Here is a 23,532-nt window from a genome sequence, read left to right as displayed (position 1 = left end):
CTGTTTGCTTTGCTTACTACAACATAGTAAAGAGGAAACTTGGTGTTGGCTTTTTTCCCTTACTTTCCTAGAGTACTTTTCATACTTTTTTATTCAAATAAGGAAAAAAAATAGTTCTTTATTGTTTCAGAATTTGTGTTTATAAAGGCTCTAACCTACTGAGCAATTAGGATGATCCAATGATGTTTTTGAATCCTAAATTTGATACAATATGGAGATGCAGAAAAAATACTACTTTATATAGTTGGACCTGAGTATTTGTCCTGTGTGATTTTGTATCTTATAAGATTTTACAAATGAAAGAAATAGAGCAGGGGAGGAAAAAAAGTTTTCTTTTCTGTGAGCTGCAGAGTTTGTGTGGGCAGTGTTTGCACGGCAGGGCCCGATTCCTGGCAGCTCCCTCTGCCTTCAGCAGCAGCAGCAGGACAAGGATCTAAACTCAGGTCCTGTCACTGGATCAGGTCTTCATTCCTGAGGGGGTTTTAATAACATTGTAAAATCTGTTGGGATTTTTTTAGAGGTTTTAAAATATGCTGAAAATTGCCTTGACCTAGGAAGTTCATATTTTGTGTCTGATTCAGAGAAAAAAAAAATTATTGTTTGTCTCTTAATTAATTAATTCTAAAATTCTTAGGGAGAGGCAATTGTGGTATTTTTCCCTGCTCTGCAATATTTACCTGCAGTAATGATCTTTAAAAGGATGGAAAGAAAAAAGAACTAAAACAAAGTTTTGCATAAGAATAGCCATAGAACTGTAGGAAATTATTTTGTTTATTTAAGTTGCAGTTTACATTTTACAGTCCTCAAGATTTTATTTGAGTGTGATCCTCATCACAAAAGGGACTCGGGATTCTGACAGACAAAATTTTTGGGTGTGGACTGTAAAGAAACCTGTAGCCTCAACTGATCTATTTCAGGTGCACCTTTACTATAGTAAACATATATTGAGCAAAAGACCTTCTCAGAATTAGAAGGGACCATTTTGTGCTAAGGTACTTGTAATGCTGCTACTGCTGTCCCACAGAAAGTCATCAGAAGAGTATCCTGCTTCCATCAGGGTTGTTGGCTTGCTTGCCTTTAGGAAATAAGGCTGGTTTTCAGCCTGCAATGCAGTGAGTGTGCAGGCAAGGAGGGTTAGTGGGGCTGTAAAATCTGCAGTGTCTCTGAATGTAAACACCTTTGCATTTTACTAGCTTAATTTGCAGCTGGTTTGCAAGTTAGGACAGTCACAAAGAGGTGCATCCTCTGGAATACTATTTCCATACATAGGTTTTCAGTATAGCAAACTAAAGATCAAATTGTGGGATCACTGAAATCTCTGTGGTGATGAAATGTTACTACCTCTTCAGATCAAGACTTTTGAAGAGGTGGCCTTAAAATACAGCTGGGGGTTGATGGTTCATAACAATGCTTTGAGAGCAGTGGTGGGCTGTCATGTAACTAATACAAATATAAGGTCAGTCCTTTGGGGATACTTGATGTGACATTGACGTCCAAATAATGATCTCACAATTCTGTGAGTGCTGAGGTTTGTGAATTTCCTGAGTTCACCCACTTGTCTGTTCCCCTGTATCTGTGCTGGATTTTCTATTTGTTTCATTGTGTGTGAAAATGAATACCCGGTACGATCCGACCCTGCTGGAGCACAGCCTCCCGGCAGCCAAAGGGATTTGATTGCTGACATACTGGTTAGGAAGATGGATAGCATAAAGGATATTTGATGGCTGAGTGATCCTGTAGGTAACAAGCGTAGGAAGGAAGAGTATGTGGTGGTGATTAAGCCAGTGGAGGCCTGTGTGGGTTTTTTAGGATATCTGGACCACTGGCATGTTTACACACATCTTTTAGATGCTGTAGAATTGTATATATGTGCCAGGGAGCTTCTGGGAACTTTTAAAACTAATACAATTTGCTGATAGAGATGGATTCTAATCCTGCAGTGACTCCACAAGGGAAACACCTGTTGAAGTCCATGTGTGTGCCTGAGACAGGGCAGATGCCCAGGGTTAATATGTAATGATCCCTCCACACAGCTGGGAATGTGCAATAACTTAATTGTAGCTATTTTACATGCACAACTAGCACTACTGGCCTGTGTTCATTTACATTTATTTTCTCTCAGGAGATTTGCAGCAAGAGTAGTTTGTTAGCTATTAAATACCAGCCAGTGTTAGAAATGGTGCGTAAAGTCAGTGTTAGATTCTTTCTTGTTTGCTGCAAGAGCTGTGGTTTCATTCTCTGCATATAAACACATTTTTGATTAAAAGATTTTGACCATTCTTCCCTTTCTGATAAATTTGAAATCAGGAAAAAGTGGAGGGGGTTAAATAGAGCCTTGGCTCTCACTGCACCCAGTAAGAGAAAGCCCATTTGCAGCTTAATTTGCTTCAAGACTGAAATGTGAAATGTGGGGCTCAGTGTTGTCTTGTTTCCTTCACTTCAGCTACAGTTAAGCACTTTGCTTTCTTTCATTGGTAATTGAACTTTCTCTGAGATGGAAGTTGCTACAGGAACCAAGGAGTTGATTCACAGCTACGAATGATGTGTTCACAATTAATTAGCAGCTTATGCAGAACATTTTTGTGCAGGACACCAAATATTATCATAAGAGCAAACAATATATTTCAGATAGCCGGAACATGCTCTGAATGACTGATTCCCTGAAACTTACAGCCCTGGGAATTAGAGGCATTAATTTCAGAGTATTAGGCTGGGGACAAATGCTGGGGTTTCATCCATTCTCTGGGCTGGATGTAGTCACAGTCTGCTGCTGTGATCATCACTCTGACTGAATTCGCGCTGGAGCCTTGGGCACTCATGAACACCGTGGCAGGGACTGGAACAATTAAAACCACAAAATCCCTTTCTCTAGGGGCTTCCATTTCCTTGCTGAGACTGTATCTAGAAAAAAAAGCTGATATTTGCCTGGAAGAAAGGACTAGTTTCAAGTGTTAGAAATTACTGCCTTTTTTTTTTTTTTTTTTTTTTTTTTTTAAATTAAAGAATACTGTTTCTAGAAGTAGGAATACTTGTTGTCATTCACCTTCTCTTTCCTCTCTTTTTAAACTTCCACTCCTTAGAATTATACTGTCAGACTCCTGTTTCTTCAGCTGGTTTGGCTTCTTGGGGCTAAACTTACAGATGCTCATATTAAGTCAGGTAAAATTCATTATATGAAAAATGTCTTAGACACAAATATAAGTTCACAAATGAGGTCAACAGCAAAAAAAAAAAAAGACAGGAGATTTCTGTTCTTGTATAGGTTTGTAAGTTCAGATCTAGCTTGTGCTGTACTTGTAAAACAATAAAATACCAGAAGTGCAATGACAAGGGAAATTTTAAAGTAACGAAAAAAGCAAAAAGTAGAGGTACCACTAAATGCAAAGTTGGAAGGGCTAACACACGTTTTCCCCCCCTCCCTTCTAGAACCCTTTTAATTGCTAAACTATTTCAGAAGTGTTTGAACTACCTCAGCTACAGCTGATGAAAGCAAATACGGAGGGAGAGCCCAGTTCGTCAGTGGGGTCTCATGAGTGGTCATCCAGTGCTGGGTGGAATCACCTCTGTTTCAGAGCCAGCTCCCCCATGGTGACAGCAATACCCAGCTGATTCAAAAGACCCTACAGAACATCCTTTTTCCAACTAAGGACACTTAAGCACCCTGTGACAAAAGTGCAATCTGCTGCAAAAGATCAACAGCTGTGTCAGAAGCCAAGCAGGAAAGGCTGTATGTTTTCCTGATGTTCTAGGAACTCGCTGAAACAGACCATTTGTTGATTAAAACTCATGGATGGTTGTAGGAAGTAGACAAAACCCTACCCTTCAAATGGGGAAAAAATCCTCAACAACCTGACTTATGTGGTTCCCACCCTCATCTGGCATTCAGTTTAACCATGAGCATGGGGCAGGATGTTCTAATTAAGCAAATGAACACTTAATGCCATTAGCTTCTAGGTACCCTACTCCTATGTGTTGCCATCTCTGATGCTCACAGGTAAGTAAAATCCTTCCTGCTCCTTTACGCCTTAAAAAACTTAAGCAACACAGGGAAGCAAAAAATTCCTGGCTGGTCCTTAAAGTAACAATGGCCTGATAGACACTGTAAAATAAATATGGTGAAAGGTAATATAAAAGTGGAGACCTGGTCCCCAATGCTGTGTGTCAGGGTGCAGCAGATCTGTGCTGTTCTGTGATGAGCGATGCCTGCTCCTGCAATGGGTGTTCCTGGGTGCCTGGGCCCGTGTGGTGGTGGAGGGACTCACCCACCCCTCAGCACAGCCCTTCAGCTCCAGGTCTCTGTCTGCCAGACCAGGCTAAGCAGCAGGACAGAGATTTGCTGGCTAACAAGCTTGGCACCTCAGGGCCAGCAGGAAAGGAGCTGTGCCCAGTGCTGTGTGTGAGACAGAGGTCTCACGGGGGGCAACATGATGCAAGAGCCAGAGCAGGAATTCTCAGCATGACAGATCTGAAATATGGGCCTTGTGTAAGTAAAAAGCTGTTTCTTTTGGGCCTCTTGGAGTTAAGGGTAGAATGAGCTCTGGTTTTGTTATCAAGGGAAATTTGGCCTTCTGAAAGGCAGAGTACAAATTTGCTCAATGGTGTGTTGTGTTTGCACACCAGCCTCTGTCCTAGCTTGGCCTCCTGGGTGTTCACTGTGTGACACCAAAATGTCCTACCTCAGAGGAGGAGAGTTTAAGAGACTTCCAAGGTTCATGGCAGAACAAGGCAGCTTGCCAGGTGAGATTTACTCCGTGCCTGGTGCAGGCTGAAAGCAGAGACTGTTCCCAGCTGTGTGCCATGCTCCTCTGTAAACTGTGCCTGTGCTTGCTTTTACCCAAGCAGTGGCAGTAACACATCCTGCTGCTTGAACTGCCTGGCTAGCACAGGTTTTCCAGAGCTGGAACTCACATTCCTATCCTAAATGTAGAGTCACAGAGACAATACTGATGTAGGGGCCCCTCTAATGCAAACATTTTTTGAAAATGAGTTGCGGTAGGGGCAGCAAATGGCCTCCATTGTAATGAGGTGGAGAGAAGTGGGGAGGACTGCATTTACAGAGCAGTTTAATCACATGGATGGGGCAGTGTGTTCACCTCTCCTCCTTGCTGGGTCATTTCCACTTTGAGCTCTGCAAACAGACCGTCTATTGAGCAGTTAGTATTCAGTGCTGAATATTCAATACTAGACTCTTGTTTTGGTGAGTCTTGGGCAAAAAAAAAAAAGAAGTAGGAAAGAAGACTTCTCTTTTTTCTCATGTTCCCTCCCTGAGTTTGCTTTGCATATTGTTCAGAGGAGACTGGAGTCTTCTCAGAAGAGCCAGGCTCCTAGTTTTAAAAGCACTGGTCTACTTTCACAGTACTTTCCAAAGGAAGGGAAGACAGTTTGGAAGTGACTAAACTCATCCAAGATTTACAAATCTGTAAGTCTAGGCACATCAGGACTTAGCAAAGTCTTTTTGTCAACCATATTTCCACTGTAAAGCTAACAGCATGAAATGCTAATTCTGTATACACAAATTAGTTCTGAGGGGTACCAGTCTTTGAGGGGGGAGGGGTGTTACTGTGATTTATTAATATCCTTTCTGCTAGTTTTGGTAGGCAGATATTCTCTGTGTTTATTCTGAGAGCTGCGTTCATTTGTTTCTGTCTGGTGCGCCATATTTACCCACAAAATGGTTGTGAATGATGTGATGGCTGCATCCTTTGACAGTAGTGAGCAACAGCGAGATTTGGAGTAGATATCCATAAAGGGAGGAAGAGGGGGCACCATCTGAGTAGATGTAGTATCTCCATCCTCTGGTTCACACTCTTTATCTTTAAAGTGATTGTTTCTTTCCTACTGCTACCATTATGTCCTAACACCTGAGTCATGTATTCTATGCACATTTGGGTCTGTCTTCTCATGTCATTTCAGTCTGCTTGACTGGATGCTGTTTCTAATCACAAATATTTATTGTAGCCTCATTCATTTGGGAGGTGATCTCTTTTCTCCTGATTAAAAAAAAAAAAAAAAGTCTCTCTAGTTACTTTATTTTCTCCTATCCTTTATTTCTGACCATGCCCTTTTCTTTCTCATTCATTCTTTTGTTTCCTTTCCCTTTTTTTCTCACCCCCTTTCCAACAACCAGCCTTGTCCCTCCTCTCTCTCCCCACTGAGCCCCACGACCAGTGTTTTGTGTATCCCCCACCCGTATCTCACATCTTCTCATTTTGTCGTCTTTGTGGGCCTGTCTTACTGATGTACTACCATCTCTGTGCCAAATTGGCCTGTCTGCTGGATTCATCAGCTCCTGAGGCAGAGGGAAGAATTTCATGGGTACTTGATGCAAATTCTGTTTCTTGAGCCACAGCTCTCCTGCTCAGCCAAATGATTCCAGCTCTGTGTAATAATGGAGCAGAGCTGAATTAAGGATTTGAGGACTCCATGTCTTCTCATGCACACTGGTGAGCTGAGGGATGATGGCAGAAGCTGGGAATGTCTAATCCAGAAGCTAGGGAGCAGAGACTGCTGCAGGTTGTAAGAGATGGGAGATGAACCCAGAATTTAAGGCCCTATGAGCTCACTTGTGTGTCTCACTTTTATTCTAGAACATAAGAAGTTAATGGAATCTGGGGCAGAAAGGGCATCAGTAGACTCTGAACTTTATTCTGGGGAAGAATAGGTCTGGCAGCGATCAAGGGGCATGAGTGCATTTCCTTGGAAGGAAGCATTGCAGTTCAATTGGAGGCAATGATAGCCCTTCCTCTGAGTCATGCAGCAGACCCTGAAGGACTGAGGGGCCATAACACATCCCGTTGTAGAAACATGAGGGCACACTTTGCTGCCTGCAGGGTTGGTGCTTGGAAGGCACAGGATATGGGTGATGATCTTACTGATGAAAAGATCAGCTGCATGTTGCACAGCCATGTAAAGTTCAACCCTGGGAGAGCTGAATTGGTCAGATACTGGTGTCCCTAAGGGAATGTGAGGAAATGTCACCACACTGCAATTGGACTGAGTGAGGTTTGCTTTGCTGCTGAATGAGGAATGGCCTTGATGAAGCAAAAACCAAGTGGCTGTTTACTGGTCTGGTGAAACTTACTTTTCAAAATGAAACAATAGATAGCATCCGTGTGTGACAGGGAGAAGGAAAGGGCTGCTCCTGATTAACACTCATACTGAGTTGGAAATGCAATAGCAGTACGTTACGTGATTCCAGAGAAGAGGGCAGATAGGAGTTCCTTGTTTGATCCAGGGCAGAGGTTGCCCTAAACACAAGAATCAATGTGCAGAGGTACCTTGTATTATAGGGCTCCTGAGGGTGTTTTACATTTGGGATGCACTTTCTTAACAAGGAATGTTGTTGACAGAATACTTAAATGAAAGCATCGCATTCAGATGAACTTCTGCACAGTGCACAGCGTAAGAAAAATAGCACATCTCATAAATTCCAGTTTTTCTACCCAAGTATTCTGGAGGAGATAGAAATTATTAACTGTGGTGCTTTTTGTAATTAGTTTAAGCATGGCATGTCAATTTTTAATATACTTTAACAAATAGTTTAGGAGAAAATCAATCCTAGGGGTGAAGATCTGGCTAAACAAAGCAAAAGAGCTTTCTCACACTCAAGAGAGTTATTCTTTGCATTCTTATGATATCATGGTGAATCTTCACAATGCTTTACCAGAATCACGAGTCAAAGAAAAAGAACAAAAACATTCCTGCCAACATCTACAAAGGGCCCTGGACCAATGTCCATTAACCCTGAAGTAGTTCCAATAGACTTGTATGCCAAGAAATGAGAACAAAAGAAAGGACTGCAACAAGAGTGCCTGACATTTTCCCCTGTTGGAAATGAAATAAAAAGTTAGATTAGCAAACAAAACACCAAGGTGTCTGGCAGCATGTCAGTGTAGCGGCTCTGCCATCTGCGCCAGGGCCATGTGTCACTGTCATCCCTGAGGAGCAGGTCTCTTGGAGGAACAGAAGATGGCTATGCAGGACCAAGGAGGACACTGGCTTGGTTTCCTGTGGGGTTGAGGATGTTCCTGACAGCTTGCTCGCACTGACTGAAGGGAGTGTGCCTTGCCAGCCCATGGCACCGAATGAGGCAGCAAGGAGCAAACCCAGGCTCTGTGTGGCAGGTCCTCCTCGATGGTTAGAGACAAGCTGGTTTGTGAACTAAGAGTATCTGTGTGCTGAAGAAGTCACTGGGAACAGCAGCTGGACAGTGACCCTTGTACGGTCTCACAAACTTTTAATTTGGCAGTGGAAAGGAGGAACATTTTGATTACATCACCTATGAAAACCTAAATCTTAGAAAATTATTGTGTGATTGGCTGTCCCAAGTAGCTTGTTCTCCTTGATTTTAGTTGATTTTTCTAAGTTCAGTGCCCTCAATGGGAGCCAGTGGCTGCCAAGCCCTGTCATGTCACAGAGACAGTTGTTCATAACAATGTGCAGACCCTAAGCAAGATCTTGTTTATGTCTTGCTTTTGCAGTAGACTGAGGTTTTGTAGAAAAAGTGATTTTTGTTTGCTTTCTTTCAAGCAGTGTGGTTCTTTAAAAGCTTTAAATGTGCCAAACCTGTAACCAACCTGCACAGCACTCCAGCAGCATTACACCTCCCAGGTGGCAAAGTGCCTGTAACCAACAGTGCTGTGCTGCAAGCTGTGAGAGAGATACAGAACATGAATCCTTGCTTCTACTCAGACCAGATGTTGTAGACAGCAGGTACTAGAATAGGTGTTTGTTAGTTTGATGGTCCGACTTCTGGTTTATCTCCTAATCATTACTCCTGAGAGAATGGGACTTTTGCCTGTAAGGGACTGTTCTAAACTAATGATTTGTCTTATAAGCTGATATGACCAATTGCTCCAAGACATTGAAGTGTTAGTCTTCACTTGCATTCATCAAAATATTACATGCACTGGCTCATTTTCCTTACTTTCATTCAGATAGCATTTTGAAATTAGATTTGCAGCACACTAAGGGATAGTCAAAGCAGGCAGGATGCTCAGAAATTAAGAATTTAACAGCTGTAGAGGTTAGAAGTTGTCTGTCCACAGTAGTGTTGCAACATGGAGAGCATGAACAGAGAGTTTTTGGGGTGCTGGCATGTCTCAGGCCATGTTCAGCAAGATCAGCTCTGCAGAGAAAAGCTCAATGGACTGTGCAAACCTCAGCACTTACTCTGAGACAGACAACAGAAGAAGCTGTCAGGGCAGTGATGGTTTCCTTAATAAGAAACAATATAGAATATCATCCCATCAACTCACCTGTTGGTACCATGAGCTATCTAAATGGAAATGGGAGGTTCCATGACCTTCAGTCAGCCTCTTGAGCTTTTGAATAACTGTATTTACCTACTGAATCTGCTGTTAGCAACCATTTTCTCTTGGCCTAACAGATCAGATGAGCAGCTAGACAGTGTTGCTGGCCAGCTCGGTACTGAGACACTTGGCAAAGAGATGCTGCAGGAAGACATGAATAACTCTTCCCTCTGAGAACATCGAACAAATAACTCAGAGGGGTGCTAAGAGTCCGTATGCATGAGAGGAGTTCCTCCTCTGTCACTGGAACCGTAAAATTAAGTCTGTCCTCACTGCTAAATATTAATTTTTCCAGCAGGTCCTCTTATAAATCCACTCAAATTTGGTAGTTCCTTTATATTTGCATTATCTACTTTTAGATACCTTTGCTCACAGTTACTTATAACTTTTTTTTAAAATTTGCCTTGAGAAACTGGGACTAAACATTACAAGAGCAATCATGAATAAACATAAGGAGCTGGACCGCTGCAGCTGTGCCATCCAAGTTAGTATGTAGCAGAGGATACGGCGTAACTCTGGAAAACCAGGACTGTTTGTACTGCTGTAGGGAATGAGGCGAGTAAAATGCAGCTCAGATTAGATGACCACAGAGCTTAATTCTGCCCATAAAACCTCTTAGTCTCCCTTCAGGACACGCACAGGCCCACAGGGCTGTAGCCCGCGGCCCTGGGTACACTCAGTTCTAAGCCGTGTAGCACAGCTCCCCAGCGCCTGTGGCCACAGTGGCTCCCAAAGGCCAGAAGAGGCTGTGATTACAGGTGGTGCTGTTACCGCAGCTACTCTTGGCTCTCCTGCCAGGACAGTGGGAGCAGAGGCTGTGATCAGACCCAACTCTTCTCTGCAAAGAGGAGCCCGAGTGGCTCCTGCTCTTGGCACGCCCATGTGTGAGTAACGAGTGCTTTGGGCTGCAAATATACTTAGCTAATAACCATTACACAAACAGGGAGTAATTACCTCATTAAATGTACTACTGGCAGTACACAGACTCCTCTGCTGTATCACCTCAACTCTGGAGGGAGAAGCCTTTGAAAGATGTCTTCCAGAAGCAAGCCTTTTCTTCCGAAGGAGATAACATGTCAAAATATTTGTCAAAGATATATTTAAAGAAGGTTTCTGCTTCTCATTTCTGTTAGTTCATGAAAGTTGCTCTCCCTGAGCAGCTCTTGTGTGTTTCTGTGAGTTCATTCTGTGAATCGTCCTGCTGTGAAATCCTGCCTGTGAAAACTTTGTGAGGTCCAAGCGCAATAATTAAGCTTTAATCACAAAAAAGTTTCCATCCCACATGACTCAATGCATGTTTAGAACAGCGGTGTGATGTGGTTGGTGCCAGCCTGTGGGATGGAACCACAGCTTGGAGACTGGAGCAGGAGTTCCCCATGGGCCTTTTCTTGCAGCCCTGCCTGGGACAGGCACACCCACGGGTCATGAGGACAAGAGCATTCAACATGCAGGGGGCTCTACCCAGTGGGTTCCTCAGGCCTGGAACAAGATCTAATGTTATTAACTCTGAAAGAGCTTCTAAAAGTCAAACTGAATTTTGACTTTCAATTTTGTTCACTCTGTCTCTTTCTCTTTTTGTTTTATTTTGGGCAGGTGTTACTGTGTTTGGGATCTGCGGGCTCCTGATGAGAATATTTAAAATTTTAGCAAAACTGTAATTGTGTTTTCTTTTAATACCTGAAGACACTGTTAGTAATATTGGAGTTTAAAGCCTTGTAACAATGTTGTTCCTTATTCAAACTGTAGAAAAATAGCTACTTATAAAATGAAGTTACATATTAAAATATTTATTTATTTATACTTGCATAATTTGGTTTATGAGATAATACAGCTTTTAAATAGCTAGCTGGTTTTGTCACATTTTGTCATCTGCCAAATAATTTGACACATTTGCCACAAAACTCCCTGATATTTTGCTCAAAAGGGTTAGTTTTCTTCATTCTTTGCTGCCAGACAGGTCATGTATCTCTTCAGGCCTGAAGAATTTCTATCAGCTATTTAAATGCCAGCCACAAAGAGAAAGCCAGACTCAGGCTGCAGCAGGCTGAAGCGGGGTGATTCAGGACCAAAGGAGATGCAGCACATAATTAAACAGTAACTGCACCCTGCTCCAGGCTTTATATGTGGCAGTGTAAACCGGCTGCTTTTCCCATCAGAAAGGGGAACGTGCGCAGTTAGCCGAGACACTGCGTGAACAAGGATGATGAAAATGGTTATTGAGTGACACTTAAAAAGTTGGGATTTTTTCCTACTGCTTAGGCAGAGAATTTGACTAAAGATGGCTGCTGCCAGTTCCCTGCTGCCGAGGGAAGAGGATGCATCCCAGCTTCCCAGCTCTCAGAGCCGGCAGGAAAAGAAAGGGCAGAGCTGGGCATCGGTCTCCCCTTGGCGCTAATGGCAGCCGCCTTTGCTTGTACTCCCTGCAGCTGGGCTCAGAGCCAAGGGAATTATATACAGCCATGGCTGTGTGCTGAGAGGAGAATGTAGGGTAATCTTTCCTAAGGCTTTTTGCATCTCTCTCTGATGTTGCCCTTGTCAGAAAGTTTCTTCTCACCTGTAAGACAGCTCACAGTAGTAAAATGGGACTGGTGAGATGTTACGAGCTTATTTTTAGGGCAGCAAAAGATATCTGGCACAAAGCAGCCATATCCTTGTCTTGGCCCTTAGACAAGGAGGTGATACATCCCCACCCCATGCAGCTGAGCAGCACGAGCAGGGAAAGCCTCTGAGCTGGAGTCGCCACCGGCTTGTGGGTTTGTAACTGAGCGGGGGCTGATTTCACAGCAAAGGCCCTGCTGGCAGGTTTTACATCAGGGTGTCAGCAGCCTTACAGTGATATTTAAACAAGGCCGTGTTGAATTTGATGGGAGAAGAAATATCCTTTAAAAATCTATTGCCAACAAGTGGGGTTTTTGATGGTTTTCAGAGAAGTACCTCAAAGGAGCAGGCTGCGTGGCTGTGAGGTTTCTTAGGCACAAGTGTGAAGATGAATGAGGAAGATGCACACAGGGACGTGCTGTAATTGATGAAGGCAGCACTGCAACATGTTCCTACTGTGAATATGTGGGGAGGGGAAAAGTCTGGAGCTGCCACAACACTGCCTGAAAACCACAAGCACGCAGAGCAATGGTACCTGGAGTCTTGTGGCAGGGCCTGGAAATCGGCTCTGAAGGGTTCTCAGCGCACCCTTCCTGAGGTTCTGCACAGGTGCCATTGCCCATTTGTTTACATGGCAGTGGAGGGGGTGTGTACAGAGGAATATTCACAAGTTTATGCGATTGCCTGGGTTTAAAAACCCTTTTTGGCCATGACCATTCATTTATTTGTTTATTGGCGTCTAGTGCTTAAATAAAGTCATACCAACTTTAATCTTCTATAAAGCAGATGCACAGCTTTCCCAAGACACTGGGTTCCTGCTTTCCCTTCAAGCCTGCTGCTATGTTGGGCTTTTGCTGGCTGGCAGATACTGCCTGTGCTGTGCAGGGAGCCTGGTGTCTGATGGGGGGGCTCATGGAAAGGAATCTGGAGCCATTTCCATGTCTTTGAAGGTGTTTCTGGCTCTGGCAGTTTGCTGACAGCGAGGCCTGTTTCCCCTTATTTCTTATCTCTTCACTCAGTGGGGCTGTTTTCTGTCATAACTTGCAGTCTTCCCATCTACCCCTTGGTTTCCTTGCTTTGACCACAGGGAGCTCTCTGAGCATAAACTCATTTCTGCTCACGTTCATGCCCTTGGAAAAAAATCTTATGAGGGAGGTCAGTTTATAGTAGAAATACCCAGGGATTTAGGCAAACTCAAGAATTCATATTTCATACTTTGTCCAAGGAAACACATAAGAAGGTGTAACTTTTGCCCTGAAGACCCGTAACAATTTATTCTGCTGAGCCTGGTGCATCCTCTAAAGTCGTCAGGGGATGTAAGTTATAGCTTCCAGGAAGAACAAAGGATTCAAATCAATGTGATGATGTAGGTAACTCACCTGACTGGTGGGAATGAATTGAAAAACAGGGAGGAAGAGGAGTGATTGCATTTGTACTGTGGGGTGACAAAGGTTTGAGCAAGTCAGCGGCTGCTGTGTTGCTGTGTTGGACTTGTATCAGTGAGGAGAAGATCTCAGGAGTGCCTGGGACTCCACCAGTGTGAATGAGATTGTAGGACTGGGCTTCACAGAGTGCCGTTTGAGCCTCGATTTAACCAAAATTCACATGAATGATTGATTTTATACCCGTTAAGATTTCTTCCAAAACCAGCAGGAATGCTTGAGGATATAAGCCTTTGCCAGACTAAGACTTGGAAACTAGTGCAATTTCCATGTTTCACTTGGTTTTTATTTTTTAATGTATCATGTGATGGGGGACAGAATATCCCGAGGACCTTTGTTTTGCACACAGAAGCGTTTCAGCCTCTGTAGTTTAAAAGAAAAACAAACAAACAAACATCAAAAAAACCCAAACCAAAAATGAAACTAAAAAGCAACAGTTAAGTTTGAAAGCAAGAAAGGATTTTCTTGCTAAATATCCTCAGACCAAGCATATTTTAATAAAAATGCTAAAGCTCACCATCTGTTGATTGCTGGCACTTTATTTAGATTTATCTGTTGCAAGTTTATATTTTATGCAAAGACAAAAAAAAAAGAGCTCTTTTTTTTTCTTTTTCTTTTTTTTTTTTTTTTTTTTTCTTTTTTTTTTTTTTTTTTTTTTTTTTTTGCAGAGAGTTGGATTGAACGATGTCTCAATGAAAGTGAAAACAAACGTTATTCCAGTCACACATCTCTGGGGAATGTTTCTAACGATGAAAGTAAGTAATTTGTCATTCATTTAAAGTGGGTGTGAACATGTCCAAGTGCTCATTTCCTGCTGTATCAGTTGCTACAACTCGATTAAACTTTTAGCACTGAGTATTTTAAAGAGTCAACTCCCTTGACATACTTGATAGTTTTATTACATTTTTTTTCTTGAATAGTTGCATTTTTAAGTGGAAATAATACTGTTTATTGGTTAACACAATAAGAAAAATTTGTGTGTCACTGAAAAAAGGTTGGATGACCACTAAAATGTGCTGTTAGTATCAGCTTAGAAGAAAAACCACCTGTTTTGTGCTTTTCACTGACGAACACCATGTGGTCAAAATATGGGAAAATATGTGCTGTATTCCAATACTACTATATCAAAACATAAAAAAGTCTTTGCATTAAGAATTAATCATAAGATTAAGAAATCACTTATTAAAATGTGATGTTGCTTTCTTTTTTACTCAAAGAGAAAAAACAATTATTAATCTAGTTGATTTAAAAATAGCTTTTTTTTTTTCTTTTCTAGTGATAGTAATTTTAGGTCTTGATTTTTAACAATAGCAGGTAATCAAAATGACTTCAAAGTAGTTTAAAATAACCAAATTGCTTATTTTTAGAATTACAAGACAATTTCTAGCTTACCATTTAGTTTTCTCTGTTTATGCAATTTCTGTTTTTCTTAATTTGCCTAAAGCAAAATACTCTTCATGCTACTTTTCCTCTCAGGACTTCATATATCCACATTACAAGACACTAATGCGGATTGAATTCTTTAATTCAGTAACTAGTAATTTACATTTCATAAATATGTATTTAGAAAGTATATTTTAAGTAACTTCATTGCTGAAATTCCCTTTTACATTTTTTTGCATTTTAAGAGGATTATTTATTTTGATGTCATGGTCAAATTACATCCCTTGTAGCACAATGTTGTAATGGATCATGAAATTTGCTGTATTAGGGTCTTACTCTCATTTGTCTAGGGTTATCTTTTGAGGGAATATTTCTGAAGGAGAAGGAAGATGTTAGTAGAAAAATGTTATTTATTCATGGCTCCCAACTAAGAACAATGGACAAGAATCTTTAAAGACAGACAATGAAACTGGGAAAGGTTTGGGGTGTTCTGTGTTTAAAAATTAAGGAATAGGAATTAATTTATCTTTAAAAAATTATAATGGATTGTAGTGAAAATACAAACAGCAGCTTGTTATTTTGAATTTTATGAGAACCTGTGAGATATACAAAGTTCATTTCACTCTGATGCTACTGAGAAAGTGATGGAAGGAATCTGTAATGATTGTGTCTTCAGACACTTAATAGGGTCAGAATTCAGCATTGTTAAATGTGCTTTAAATATGAACATGAGAAACTTCCACATAGCTGGGGCTAGTAAAACCTGTGTGGTTAATGAGAGCAGGTGTTTCAGACAGTGGCATTGAGAAGATGGGATGGTAGCTCATTCTGTTTTCTGGTTCTGGAATTAAGGGGCGAGCAATGATAATGAAAGGCAGTGAATTTAGAACTGATAAAACAAATACATAAATGAATTTGTTCCACTGTTCGTGTGCAGAAGACATTGTCACAGCTTACAATGGAAACCCAAATGAGAGGCAGAGTTGATTTTATCTAGCTTCCTTCTTAATAGCCAGTTCTTCCAGATGCTTCCTTTGCACAGATTACCACCATTTCTGCAGTGCAGATAAGAGAATTAATCCACCTGAAAAGTCATCCTTGTTTTGAGGGGGAAGTGAGGGAGGGGAGAAGGTGAAGAGGAAGAAGTAGGAAAGCAAAATAAGCCACAGCAATAATCTGTGAAATCCAGAACAAACTAGAAGTTTCACTGTAGAAATCATTGTCCTACGTGCTCCTTTCTAGACCTCGAGCTCTTGCAAACCTTTTTCTAACACTGCCTAAACACTAACCAAGAAAATACCAAACCATCATATCATTCCTTGTCCAGTCTCTGTCATACATTTACAAACAAAGCAGGAGGCAAAATGTTTTGAGAAAACCCACATAGCTCTATTTGAATTCTTCAGAATGGTGGCCAAATTGCTGCTGTCAGTGTGGGTCCAGTTTTTATCTGCAACCAAAAGAAAGCTTAATCCACCTTTCTCTTGACTAGGTTTTTTTTTTTTTTTTCTCTATGTACAGCTACGTAGGTAGCTTTTGGCTGAACTACCACTTTTCAGTTGGGGTAGGCTTTTATTTTTGGCCTTGGCTCCACTGAAGGTTATGAGAACTTGTGCTGTGAATCGATAATGTTCTTACTGAGCATAATGCTTGCTCTTGTGACTGATTTTTTTTTCCCTGGATGGTTTTTAGAGTTTGTGGGGTTTTAGGACAGGAATAATAGCTTTGCTGGTCTCCTTTTCTACAGCTGAAGTATGCTACAGAACCATACTTGAGACCACAGGGGTCCTTTGCAGTCTTCCATTCTTACCCACCTGTCCCAGGCCTCTTGAACCTATATTACACTGGGAAAGGAAGCGATGACTCATAGCCATGGATTCACATCATCTCTGTGCTTCCTGGGGTGCTTCTTACCTTTTGGAGCATTTTATGACCCCTTCCAAACCACAACTTTTACATTCTAATATAAAAATTATCACTAAATTTTATTTCACTTTCCAGCTTTTAAAATACATATATATATATATATTTTTTTTTTTTTTTTTCTGCCACTTCCATATTCCACATTAGTCAAAAGATTCACAGGAAAAGGGAATGGTACAACCTTGTAGCCAATAATTAAAAAAAACCAACTCCATAACATTTTCTGTGTGCTGTGCATCGAACCACATTATCCAAATTGAAATAGACGTCCAGAAGAACTCAAATAAAGGTTTATGAAAGTTTTGACTTCAGTTCCATGGGGAAGGAATCATGATGTTTCTTGAGGAAATGGTGGCTTGTCCAAATTTTCTTGCTTATTTGGAAAAGTGAATGTGTAGACTTCCTAGGAGATAAAAGAAAGTATTCAGACTACTTTTTGTGCTTCAAAAGTGGTGTTCAAAATCCATGTTCATACTGGCTGTAATGGACTTATCCAACAGCTTTGTTTTTTGTTTGAACTAAACCTCTTATTCTTCCATTAAACAAAAAAATGTTTTAAAAAGAGCTACTTGTTTTCACTGAAACTTTTCTTGGAGAAAATTCTTTCTTTCTCAGTCATACCTACTCAGTGAGAATTATGTCCCCATGTTCCTCAGAGGACTTTAAAAAATCCCACTGTTCGAAAAGCATGGAATACACGCTAATGAGCCTGAAACTCATTTATGGCTACAAGTAAGAGACGAGATAGATTTGTACTATAAATTAATTTTGGCTAAGATTTGTACTATAAATTAGTTTTGGCTAAGGCCAGATCACTTCTGAGAACGGTCAGAATCTGGCCTGCAGGGGGTACAGAGGAAGAGGATGTTCTTCTGAAAAATGTACAGCTACCTGAACTAAGGGATGGATTTTATCTATATAAAGATACTCACAGTGTGTTAGCTCCTTAGCGGTTTTGATAAGCATGCAGACAGCTCTGGAACATACAGGGCTCTCCAATTACCTCCACAGCGGAAAGAAGAGCTTAGCTCCATTTTAGTTATGATAAACACACTCACACCAACACTTTACAAAAAAGTGTGTCTTTGCTTTGGGTTGTTCCACTCTGTCTTTAAGGCAGCAGGCTCAAAGCTGCTGAGCACAGCTCCTGTTGCCTCCATATCTTGCACCAAGAAGTAAGAAATTCCTTGAACTGTACCTAGAATCAGACAGCAAAAGTTAGAGGATACTGAGAGCTCTGGGAAAGCCACAAAGATACAAGCATGCACAAGATACAAACAGGACTCTACTTGAGTGGCTTTGAAATAAAATTTTGGAAGTAAGATGGAGCAGGTAGCAAAGAAACTTCCACGGAGTTTGGAACGAAAGGCTTGTCTGATATCTCTGGGAGCCAACAAATACAGTTTTTTCTAGAACATGGTTGATTCCTGGTTTTATTATGTTTGAAGGCTCCTTCTATGCTGAGAGTTTTACTTGTAATTGTCTAAGCTATTATCTGTATTCAGTTTGGGATGCGTACCAGGTTTTCTACCTAATCAGGTACCTCGAAGACACCTCTCCTTGGAATGCTGGTTGTCCTCCTACTAGCAGTGGAGTGAGCACACTAGATGGGTTTCTCCCTGGGGTGCTGCGTGGGAACACCTGCAACTGTGAATTAAGAACAAGATTTTTCCTTGTGACTTCAAGCCCTTTTGGATTTGGCACAGTAGAATTGTCATGTCTCTTCTTTGACACTGCCTCGAAGCAGGATTTCTTTTCAAGTGACTTTATCTCCTTTTCCTACAAAATAGGTTGGATTTTAAAAGTATTGAATTTTAAAAGGTGTGACTTTATCTACAGTGTTGTATTGATGGGAATTGATAAAATGACAGGCTAAAAAGTAAGAAATGCTTTTTCCCTTCCCTCTTTCATTCTAGACAAAGTGTTCTGGTATCAGACCTGAGCGAAAAGTTAAACATTCTCTTGATATGTACACCAATAGGTGCCCTGCTGCCAGCTAAAATGTAAAGTATAGGGGTATTTAATATTTTCCCCTAGTCAATTATCTGATGAGATTATATTGTTAAACTAGACAAGGTAGAATTAAGAGCTTGTATCTGTAATACGGAAAGTTCGTATTTCTTGGTCCCGTCTATTCCTGTACCACCTGCAATCCTTTCTGTCTTTTTAATAAAATGCGAAAGTTTGGCTGGCAGCTTGTGCATTGGCAGAGAACAAAGTTGCGCTGTTTTCTTGTACAGAAAATTGATTTGGGGGGTGATAAACGCTAACTCTGAAAAATGTAGTTTTGTTGAAAATCCAGTTGTTCAATGGAAATTAATGCTTAAAGTAATCTTCTGAGTTACAGTTGAAGTCCGTCATTCTCCTTAGTTTTAAGGGACAGTTAGGGGAGGATGCTGAGGAGTCTTGAAGAAGGATCCCCAGGAAGGAAACATACTTGAGGAAGGAGACGAAAATTGCAGTTTATGACCTAATTGTCCGCTTATGTTGTTAAAACAAATCCTTTCGTGGGAGGAGCGGAGTATGGCTGGCGTGAAGTGTGTCTGAGGGCAGGTCAGGTAAAGCACCGGCTCACAGGAGCTCACTCTTAGTGCCAGTGAAAACCAGCCGCGGGGGGGAATGGTGTAGAGATATTGTGTAACTTCGATATTGACTTGATGTTCGATGTCTGCCACGCATCCGGAGGGCAATTCGGCCACCTTAGCACAGGTGGAAGCCATTCCGTGACAGGTCCTCGGGCGTGTGGGGCGGCAGCCGCGGCCGCTGCGCATTCAGGCCCCGTGCGCTGCACGCCGACCGCCTGTTTAGGAAAAACAAACGAAACCCACAATTTAAAAGCGATTTGAGATGTGTATGTTGGTCCTGTGCGCTGAATAAAAGCGGGCCCTTGAAAGGCGGGGAGGGAGTGTGCGGCCCAATAATTAGGGGCGCATTGTCATGCAGATGCGGGAGGGGAGCCGCGGAACGGGATTTCCCTGCGCTCAGGGGAGCGGCCGCGCCGTAAAAGATGCTCGCTTGGCACCGCTTCCCGTGGGTAAGGCAAGAAATCCTGGGGCACAAGGGCTGCACACAGAGCCTCCCAAGCTGGGCTGCTTTATTTGTTATATATTTGTGTGCGTGCGTTCCCGGGACAGCGCGAAAGGCCTCCCAAGAGGGTCTGATGTTCGGAGGAGATAGCCCGGCTCCGGGAAGATCCAGCATTCTAAAGGCTCGCTTAAAATAACGTCTAAAAGTTAATTACATGGAACAATGCGACTTGCAGCGTGGTGTACAGGTTTACCTCATTGTTTAGGTATCAAAGCCATCTATGCTGAATGCTTTCATCGGGGACAAAGCTGTTAAAATCTCAAAATGTGTTGGATACAACACTGTTTCCCAAAGAATACGCTTCTGCTGATCGTGCTCTACTCAGCTTTCACCCAGGAACGTTTTATGTCACGATTTAGTTGGAATTATTCTATACAAGTTTCTAAATTGTTTCAAAAGAAGAAACGCAAGCTAGGAATGATCCAATATTTGAAGTTTTATTTTAATTTCCTTTTTCTTTATTCATCTTTTATCCAAATTTTTGGGAAGTTGGCAAATCAGAGTTGCCTTGGAAACAGTTAATGGGGAAAATTATCAGAGAAATTACCTGAAAAGGAATAAAGTTTATTGCAGAATATACACTTCTTCTCCTTCAGAATTAATCTCTGTAAATTTATAAACATCTAATACTTACTTTATGTTAGGCTCAAACAATGGGTGGACCCCATTATTTTGAAAACCTTATCTAATATAAGACTTGTTGAAGGCAACGGTTCCCATTTAGCAAGTGAAACTGTTTACATGTTCTGACATGCTGGTAGAGATCTAAGAGTTGCCTTTTCCATATTAATTTATCCTTTTCAATGTCAATAGTCCTGGGCACCGTTCTGCTCCTGCTATCAGTGATATTTGCAGGGTTTACTGCCTTAAGCAGTATCTACAGATGGTAGTTTAGGGAACATAATTTCAATATTTAGCAACATTTCCAAAATCTAGCCAAAATTTTGAGAAAGTTTTGGCACTTGAGCACATTTAAATTTTTTAAAAATTATTTTAATTAGGTTTTTTTTTAATCTTAACATTCAAAAATTATTTATTTAAAAAAAAAAAAAAAAAAACAACAATTAATGAATTCCCAAGAAATTCCTGGCAAAATTACATAGCTTTTTTTGTTTGTTTCTTAACAGATGAGGAAAAAGAAAATAATAGAGCATCAAAACCACATTCAACTCCAGCTACACTGCAATGGTAAGATGCCTTTTAAAAAAGTCAAGAAAATCTGTTAGCATTTGTTCTTGTGCATGTTCCAGATGAAGGAATGGAGCTCTTGGCCACCATAGAGTTGTAAAGATATTTTCACGCGAAGTGTTTAATGTGCCTGTTTGTAACCTGTACAGCATTTCTCAACAAATGTCTCACAGGATTTGTTTGAACAGAGGAAACTTCTGATACAGTTCAGAAAATCTACTTAGCATATTTATTTGCCACCTTGCCAGCTGATTATTTGTCATCATTGTTACATCCATTACAAAAAGTAAACTAGTGCTGAGATTTTTTTTTTCAAGACTCACCTTTGTTTCAGTGTTTGATGAAGCCCACCCCTACCAACAGTTTTACTGACACGAGATCTCTGTAAATTAATTAGAAGACAAAAGGAAAGAGTTTGAGGTTTGATTAATTTGTAAAAATCCCCTTGCGAAGTTAATGAGGAGAAAAAAAGAAGGGTAATTAGGAAGAGAGCGAGGGTAGTTTGAGAGTTTGTCTACGGTGTTATAAAAAATAAACAAGTGCTGTTCCCTGTGATTTGCAGCAGTATTTTATTCTGTGTGTTCTGTAATGTGTACCTGCATTTCTGACATCCCTTGCTATAGATCATCTCTTAGACTTTGGTTGACTTTTGCCTCAGTTAAGGTTTTTAATTCTTATTTAGATGTCTTAATATTGTAAGTGATCAAGTATCTTTTGAGAGGTTCAGTGTATCTGGCAGAACACAGCACAGCATTTATCTGAAATCCCATAGTCTTTTGCATGTTTTAAGCCTTTTTAAAGAAAGGCCTTTGCTTTATCCATAAGTCCCTGAAGTACTTGTACTTTCTGGATGAAAATATAAGATTATTGGCTAAAAATGTGAGTTTTTTAAAGCAAAATGTTAGCAAACTTCTTTCTCTGCTTCTGTCAGTCTCTTGGGAGATTTCACTGAAAAAAGAACAACAAAGAATAATTAATTCGGTGTATTTTACTCCATTTTTTTCTGCCTGTGAAATTACATGATTCTGTGAAATATGCACAAAGATGATTTGGATTATTTCTTCTATATTTGCTTTATAAGTTGATTGGTGAGGTTTTTAGACTAAAAAAGACCTGTGGTTTGATTTTGAATAGGTTGCTGCCAGTATTCAGAAACTTAGTGACATTTTCAATGCCAATAATGAGATGAGCAGATATAAATAAAGGCTCTTATTTCAGAGCAATTGTTTCTTTGTACCTATTTGTATCACAGAAGTCCTGTTTTTCAGAAGTTCAAGAAAAGTGAACGACTTTTCTTTAACAGACACTAAAGAAAAGGAGTAACTACAGACAGAGAGAAAATTATTCAAATAATAATGAAACGTCATAGTGGTATTTTATTATTTTTCATTATTCATTCCCACAGCTTCAACACAGTTCAAAGAGCATAATAAAGAACTATCTAGCTGAAATAAAATAGCAAGTAAGTCTTACCAGTCCCAGATTCAGAGTAGCGTTTGTTTTGCAGTGAAGTCAGTTAAGAGCCTTTTCCATGGGATCAAATAGTCGTAGCCAAGAAGCCAGCATTAATTAGAGCATCCAGTGATACTGCTCCCAACAGAAAACATGCAAATACAGTAAACAGTCTTTTTTGCCAAATACTTTCAAGCTTCATCAGTCATAAAGGTTAGTAAATCCCTAAACTCCTGGGGTATTGAGTTGTGCTGGAATGATGTGTGCACATTAATGCTCATTCAGCAGTGTTTGCAGTAGAATCCTAGAATTTTGGTTCTGAAAAGGCTGCTTGCAACTTCTTCCCTTCTCTCTTGTGAGTGTACTAGTTTACTAGCTGTCTGTTATTTTATGTTTCTTACATGCTGAGCTAGGTCAAATATTCTCCCCTTTGAGTCCTCTGGAGCATCTGTAATTTCCTCCATTCATCTTCCACTCAAAGTTCCACGAGTTAACACAAAGCAAAGAAGTTTCACGTTTAAGACCTTCAGCCGCTGTCAAACTGAATTATACAATTGGCTGAATTTATTAACAGGCATGTTGGTTAAAAGTGTCCCAGCTTACTAGCCATACCTACAGAACCGTTTTCTGGTAGTTTCCATATGCTTTTCAACATATGTGCTGCAGCTTTGAATTGGTATTTCCGGGAGAAATTGATATAGTAAATAAGATGAGAAGCTCAAAAATTAGCATCAGACTGCTAAAGTAGCAAGCTTATTTTGAGCGAAGATGTGCAGTTTCCACTGTTCTGGAAAGTTAGACATTAGCATTGGGTTATTTGTACTGCAGTAGCACCCAGCAACGCGTGGGTTGGTAAACTGTTGTGATCAGCACCGTAGAATTTCTGCACAGAGAACTTCCTGGAGATGTAGCTTTACATGTTGGACAGCTTTGCTTGCTCAGGTGTGGTGGTTAAACCTCAGCCAACAAGTAGGTACCACAGAGCTGCTCACTCCTACCCCTTCCCTGCTCTTATTTGGATAGGGAGGAGAGTCGGAAAAAGATGAAACCCATAGGCTGAGATAAGGACAGATGAATAATTAAAGTAAAATAAGATAATAATCGTAGTAGTAGTAATGTTAATGAAAAGGAAAAAGAGTAATAAAACG

At 40.7% G+C, this 23,532-nt stretch overlaps 1 protein-coding gene across 8 annotated transcripts in view; it reads left to right on the top strand.

Annotated features, from left to right (window-relative positions):
• Nucleotides 1–23,532, top strand: part of RFX4 (regulatory factor X4) — an 86,538-nt gene that overhangs the window by 4,518 nt on the left and 58,488 nt on the right. For 6 of the 8 annotated variants that reach the window (XM_058420224.1, XM_058420223.1, XM_040061969.1 and 3 more), the window contains exons 2-3: nucleotides 14,020–14,106; nucleotides 20,872–20,932. In XM_058420224.1, coding sequence (XP_058276207.1) covers nucleotides 14,020–14,106; nucleotides 20,872–20,932 — 148 coding nt within the window. Of the gene's footprint in view, nucleotides 1–3,925; nucleotides 3,995–14,019; nucleotides 14,107–20,871; nucleotides 20,933–23,532 lie in introns of those variants that run through there. The other 2 variants (XM_040061967.1, XM_058420225.1) reach the window with 1 other exon arrangement.

This window comes from Hirundo rustica, chromosome 4, assembly GCF_015227805.2.
Source record: "Hirundo rustica isolate bHirRus1 chromosome 4, bHirRus1.pri.v3, whole genome shotgun sequence".
NCBI lineage: Eukaryota > Metazoa > Chordata > Aves > Passeriformes > Hirundinidae > Hirundo > Hirundo rustica.
The sequence above is the reverse complement of the archived record's forward strand: the minus strand, read 5'-3'. Positions and strand labels throughout refer to the sequence as shown.